The sequence below is a fragment of the Octodon degus genome, unplaced genomic scaffold (genome assembly GCF_000260255.1).
Source record: "Octodon degus isolate 3935 unplaced genomic scaffold, OctDeg1.0 scaffold00040, whole genome shotgun sequence".
Lineage (NCBI taxonomy): Eukaryota > Metazoa > Chordata > Mammalia > Rodentia > Octodontidae > Octodon > Octodon degus.
This window is the reverse complement of record NW_004524616.1, coordinates 4244845-4250844: the sequence shown is the minus strand read 5'-3', so window position 1 is coordinate 4250844 and position 6000 is coordinate 4244845. Positions and strand designations below refer to the sequence as shown.

The window sequence follows — 6000 nt, the reverse complement described above, 5'->3', positions numbered from 1 at the left end:
AAAAAAAAAAAAAAAAAAAAAAAGCCTTCAACAAAATTGACAGTAAGTTGCACATGCAGCCTCCAAAATGCTGGAGACACCCCATTTGACGGTCCTGGTCCCGTGACCCAAGGTGTGCTTGGTCTCAGCACAGTGAGCATCTGACTCAACTAACGATGTCACGTTCTGCTATGGGAAGAATGATGATGGGTGTCACCGTGACATGTCACCATCCCAGAGAGACTGGAATGTGACATTCCTGAGCGAATTCAGGCATGAGGAGGAGAAGAAAGAACATTTATAAACAGACAGCCTGGGGCTTAGGAGAGGCCGGTGTTTATTTTCCGTGTTTTTGTTATGAAAATTGGTGAAGGTGTAGCTTTGATTTTATCTCCCCATCTTACCATCCTTCAGGAAGCATGCATTTGCACATGCCTGGACTATCTCACCCAGGCCTCCACTCCAACCGCTGATTCTAGCAGAGCTGGGGAGGGATCTTGGGCTGAGAGACTGCTCAGCTGTGTGAGGAAGGAGGGGAAGACACTAAGGTGCTCTCTGCAGGTGAACAGGAGAGCTCTGTAACCTGGCCACTGGACACAGATTTCATTCCCTTTGTTTAAGTAGGCCTTGGTTTGCATCAGTTTGGAGCTAAGGGAGGGGACAGAGAAGCAGCCTTGCTGGATCATGTTTGGTGAGAGCATTGCTCTACCTACACAGAGTCCAGACGCCCCTGGAGAGCAGGGTAGGAGAGCTCCGACACACTGCCCACCTTAGTACAGCCAGAGGGACTGCAGTGCAAATGGCAGCCCCTGGAAGACTCCACCTGGACTCTCCTCCCACTCTATGTAAACATGAGTGTGGGGACATTGGTGCCCCTCATGTAGAACAATTAGCTGTCAGAAAATCTGCTGTTTAGGATGGCACCAGAGAAAGAGGGTGTAATCAGGGAAGTGAAGGGAAGCATTCAGAGAGAACGCCACCAGGGAAAGGACCTTCCCTGCAGGGTGATTTGAAGACCTTGGCTCCGGCCGCAGCCCTGCACTGGCCTCTGTGTGAACTTGGCCAAGTTACTTGCCTTCTCTGGGACTATATTTCATAAAAGGGGGCTGGACAATGGCTCTAAGGTCCAAGTAGGCCAGTCAGCAGTCAGCTTCCTGATATAGTACTGAAAGTCTTTTGTCTGCTTGCTTCCAACAGAAGATTCTCCTTCCTGACTTTTCAGTACCTATTCTCTGGGTTCCAGTCCCTTTCTTTTCTGTGCTGTGGAAGCCTTTTCTCTGTGTTAGAAAAATCACTGTGCATGTGGTGGTGCATACTTGTAATCCTAGCGCTTGAAAGCCTGAGTCAGGATTACTGTGAGTCTGAGGCTAGCCTGGCTTCCATAGTGAGTATAAGGCCTGGAACACACAGTGAGGTGTCTTTAAAAGAATCAAAAAAGAGAAAGAAAGAAAGAAAGAAAGAAAGAAAGAAAGAAAGAAAGAAAGAAAGAACAAAATCATGTGATCATCCTGGCTGAAGCGTTCCCATCAGTGATGATACTCAAACATTACCATTCTTCATAGTAAAGCACAAGCCAAGCCACAGATATAAGCCACTGTAGGCCACTACTCCCTGCCCTGGGAGTGGAAACCCTCACAGTAGCCTGGACCTCCATCTCCAAATCTGTGATAATTGCCGTTTGTTCTGTAGCTTTGTCAGTGACTTCAGTACCAGTAAATCCGAAGGATTACCCAATTTCTCTTTTGAGTCTTATTCTCAGACCAAAGGTGCCTACCTCCTAGTTTGCTGGTGATTTCTAACCTTAATGCAGTTTCAAGAGTGAGACTTTTCTGGCCAATTCTGACTAAATCCAGAGAAAAATTTTCTGTGCTGATGAGCTGCCAATTGTTTTTCAGTTCACAAGAGCCTCTAAAGTGCTTACATTGAAGATATTCAAAGTTTTAAGTGATGATAAACATAGAGGTATCACAGGTCAGAGGAAAGCAGAAGCCCCACGAGCTCTGGTCTCCTTCATCTCTACACTCCTATGGAGCCTGTGTCACTGACCTCCCTGCTTATTTTTGTCCTTCTTTTGTTGTGCTCTCTGTTCCCTTGCTGAAGTGGCCTTCTGAGCACAGGGACTTGCATCAGACACTATGCTAAAGGGTAATGAAAGAAAAGTTGGCTGTAATGTCTGTGGTGATCTAGCTGTGGGTGTGGTTGGGTAGGCCGACTTAGGAGCAACTGTCCTGTGATGTGACTTGTGCTGTGACACACACGAGTGTACCTTGAAACTTAAAGGAACATCTGATTCCTTCTGCCAATGGTGACATCTGGGCTGGGCCTGAAAGATGAGGAGGAATTTCAGGTAGAGTTTGAGTGGGAGGAAGCTGGCATGGCAGGCACGGGAAATGGCATGCACAAAGGTGCCCCTTCTGTTTGTGCTCCTTTGTCACCCATTGTGAGTGACAGTGTGGGCGGCAATCAGTGGGCCAGAGATGGGGGACAGGAGGCCAGGCAGGCAGGGTCAGCCTGCAGCAGCCTGCCAGGCTGAGGGAGCAAGCGAGCGCTCCAGCGCTGGTACCTGAGAGCCGACTTCCTGCTTCCCAGAGCTGAGGAAGCCACAGGCTCCATTCTTTCATTCCTCAGCTTGCCCACCTCCTTCCGCACACGACACAGCCCTGATGGCCACCTGTAGCCTCTCATCCTTAGTCACTGTTAATCCTGTGTTTCCTTATCCTCTGCCCTCTGCCCTCCTTTCTTATGGCTGCCACCCTGTTCACATCACAGCACCTCCTACCCGGCTGGTTGTCAACAGTCTGCTCATCAGTCCCCCAGTTCAAGTTCATGCAGCCTCATCACCCTGTGCGTGACTCTGAAGCAACGTTTCGGTGACAGTGCCCTTAAAACCTTTGTGAGCACGTTTCTTGGGACTTCAACATTGCTGTGTACAAACAGGGCCACACTCATATCTATGGCCCAGTTGCCTGTAGCTTTTCTCTTTCTCTACTTATGCAGGCTCTTTTGAAGGGCTCCCCAGAGAAGTCCCCCTCCCCACCCAGGGAAACCCAGGGGAGTGGCACTGACAGTGGACTCTACTTATGCTAATCCCGGGACAGGGGCACTGACAGTAGACTACCTATGCCAATATCTCTATGTTTGCCAGTAGTGTGTGATGAGGTTGACATGGAGACAAAAATGGAACTTTCATAGCAATTTTTCTATTTTGTTATCTCAAGGAGACATGATTTAAAAAACAATTTTGCAGACAGACAACAACAAAAAGCACCTGTTCTCTTAGAGACCTTTGGGAAACACTGTGTAGTGCATCTCATCCACAGTCAAATTTGGCCTTTCTGCTTACTCTCTTCCTGGCTTCCTCCTACTCTGACAGCTCCTGGAGTTGCCTTTTTGGGAAATCAGTCCCTACACTTTGTTCCCAGAGCATAGCTATCCAGCACGCTCATCTGAGAAGCAGCTTATTTTAAAAAATATAACTGCAGCTCAGAACATCTGCCCTTCTGACTTTAGATTGGGACTCCTATTTTAAGTCATGATTCATCTTATTTCTCTTCATCATTTTTTCTTAATTCAGTTTGATAATTCTTCTAGAATTAAAAGATCAATGTTTTTTGAAATATACAATACATAAATAGACTCATTTTCATTGAATAATTTAGTAAGTTTTGATAAAGGTATGTACTTGTCAAGGTACTACTCTAGTTAAAATATAGAACAACTTTGTTGCTGTAGATGAGTCCTTTGTGTCCCTCTGCTGTTATTTCCCATGTCCACCTGCAAAAACTGGCAACAGTTGGTTTTCTCTCTGTTACTATAGACTCATTGAATTCTTCTAGAATCTTCTCCATGGGGACATCTTAAGCATGTTTCTTGATGCCTGGCTGCTTTAACTAGCATGATGGTTTTGAGATTCATCCACAGTCTGTGTATACCAATAGTTCAGTCCTTTTAATTGTTTGGAAGCATTCCATTGCATGTAGTACAATTTGTTTATTTCTCTCCCATGGACAGACATCTGTCTGGGCTCTATCCAGTTTTCGGCTACTTAATTGAAGTTCTCCGAATATTCATGTACAAATCTTTGGAAAAATGTTTTCATTTTCTTTGGGTAAACACCTAGTAATGGAATTTGGGTCAAGTGGTGAAATTTATGTTTATCTTTATGAGAAACCAACATTAATCCAAAGGCCAATGTTTCTTTTGAGGAGAATCATATGATTTATAACGGGATCTCAGTTCTAGTTCATCTGGAGAATAGCTGCTTATCCAACTGAATTTTGCATGGAATTTTTTACCTTAGGACCATGCTCCAAGTGATGTTAAGACCCGTTGTGAATTGTGAGTCTTAGTTGCTTCCTCATCGCTGAGACAAAATATCCAACACTCACAAGTTAAAGAAGGAAATATTGATTTAGCTCACATTGTGTGGAGGTTTCAGTCCATAATTGGCTGGCTCCAAGCTAGGGTGGCATGGCAGACAGGCATCACAGAGGAAAGGTGGCTCATGGTGGTCAGAAAATAACGAAGCAATAAGAGATGACCACAGTTCTTTCTATCCTTTGAGTCTTATTCAGACTACTTAGGGCAGGTAGCTCTCACACCCTCAGTCCTGGTGCTCTTGAGCCTGGCACTGAGCCATGAATCAACTTCAGCCTCATACTCTAGATCCAGCCACCTCTGAAAAAATCCCACCTATGACTGCCTGAGGTTTTTTGGCGGGGGGCATCTAAACACAAGCTTTGGCACTATGGTTTAAATCGTGATTTAGAAATATTTTAAAATAATGATATATGGAGCTTTGCCTTAAAAATAAATGTATGTACAGAACAGGCTTTTTATAAAAAGCTATCCTTATAAAATGTGTATTTTCACTCACACTTAATAACTGATTTTGTTCACTGTTACCATTTGTCACAGTGGCAATAATTCTTAGCATCTTGGTTTGATTTGACTAACAAAGACACAAAGGGATAATGGTTTAAACTCTCCATGAAAGCAGTTTATGGGTAGTTATAGAGTCTCCATAGTGAGGTTGGGGCTTCTTCCAGCTCTCTGCCTTCTGTTCCTAGTAGTCCATGTTCTCACCATCCAGGATGGAAATCCAAGCCTTGCATCCATGATCTGGACAGAAACAGGGAGGAGGAAAAGAAAGAATATTCTAAGGTTACCAGAACTTGACTTTACTACTTTTTATTTTATAGGGAAAAAAATTTAATAACAAAATAATAGGAGAATAATGATAGCTAATACATTGAGTATTGATATCTGTAGTATTTTTGCTTACATCTCACCGGTAGGATATTAGTTCCATGGCAGAGCCCACATACAGGGAATCCTGGGAAATGTAGTCCCATTTCAACCCTAAATTTGGTGGGCATATTACTGAAGTAGTAATAGGTCTGGGGGAGAAGAAGCAATTTCTGTTGTTCAGCTGTGTTGAAGTGTTTTTGGCAGTCCAAAAACTGTGTGAGTTCCTTACTGCCTTCCAGCATTTTGGTGGCTAATGATTCCAGCAAGAATGGGCTACACTTGGAACCCTGTCTTGTATGTGATATTTGAGAACAGGTTGTTCATTGTTACCATTTGTGTCTCAGCTTTTTATCCTGACATTCTAATTCCTCTACAACATGGACATAGTTATTTTCCTAAACTCTTCACACTCCAGTTTTTTTTTTTTTTTTTAACTAGAAATCATACTCAGAACCTTGCACTTACTTGCCAGGCAGGTGCTCATGTTGCTGAGCTATGTCTCTGGCCCTGTACACTCCCATTTTTGAAGGTTCTAGTTTTGCTATATGTTGTTAAATTATAATATCTTCCTTGTTATTTGTCACACTTGCCCCTTCACTTAGAAATCTTTTGTGGGTTCCTGGAACATGGGCTCCTCCCCAACTCAGGGCTCCCTGCCCTGGGATATGTTTTCCAGACAACTTTTCATGCAGGCCTCTCTTTTTAGTCATTCACATCTCATTTCAAGCCTTCTTAGGTCAATTTTTATCTCTGCATCTTCACTATGCTCCT

General features: G+C 43.9%; 1 protein-coding gene across 2 annotated transcripts in view; it reads right to left on the bottom strand.

Annotated features, from left to right (window-relative positions):
• The window catches only part of Adrb2 (adrenoceptor beta 2), an 85017-nt gene that overhangs the window by 6951 nt on the left and 72066 nt on the right, over positions 1 to 6000 (bottom strand). Inside the window, exon 2 of one of the 2 annotated variants that reach the window (XM_023715355.1) lies at positions 4943 to 5100. The exons of the other annotated variant lie outside the window; for it this stretch is intronic. Within the exon in view, the coding sequence (XP_023571123.1) occupies positions 5045 to 5100 (56 nt within the window). The 3' untranslated portion in view covers positions 4943 to 5044. Of the gene's footprint in view, positions 1 to 4942; positions 5101 to 6000 lie in introns of those variants that run through there. 2 annotated transcript variants of the gene reach the window in all.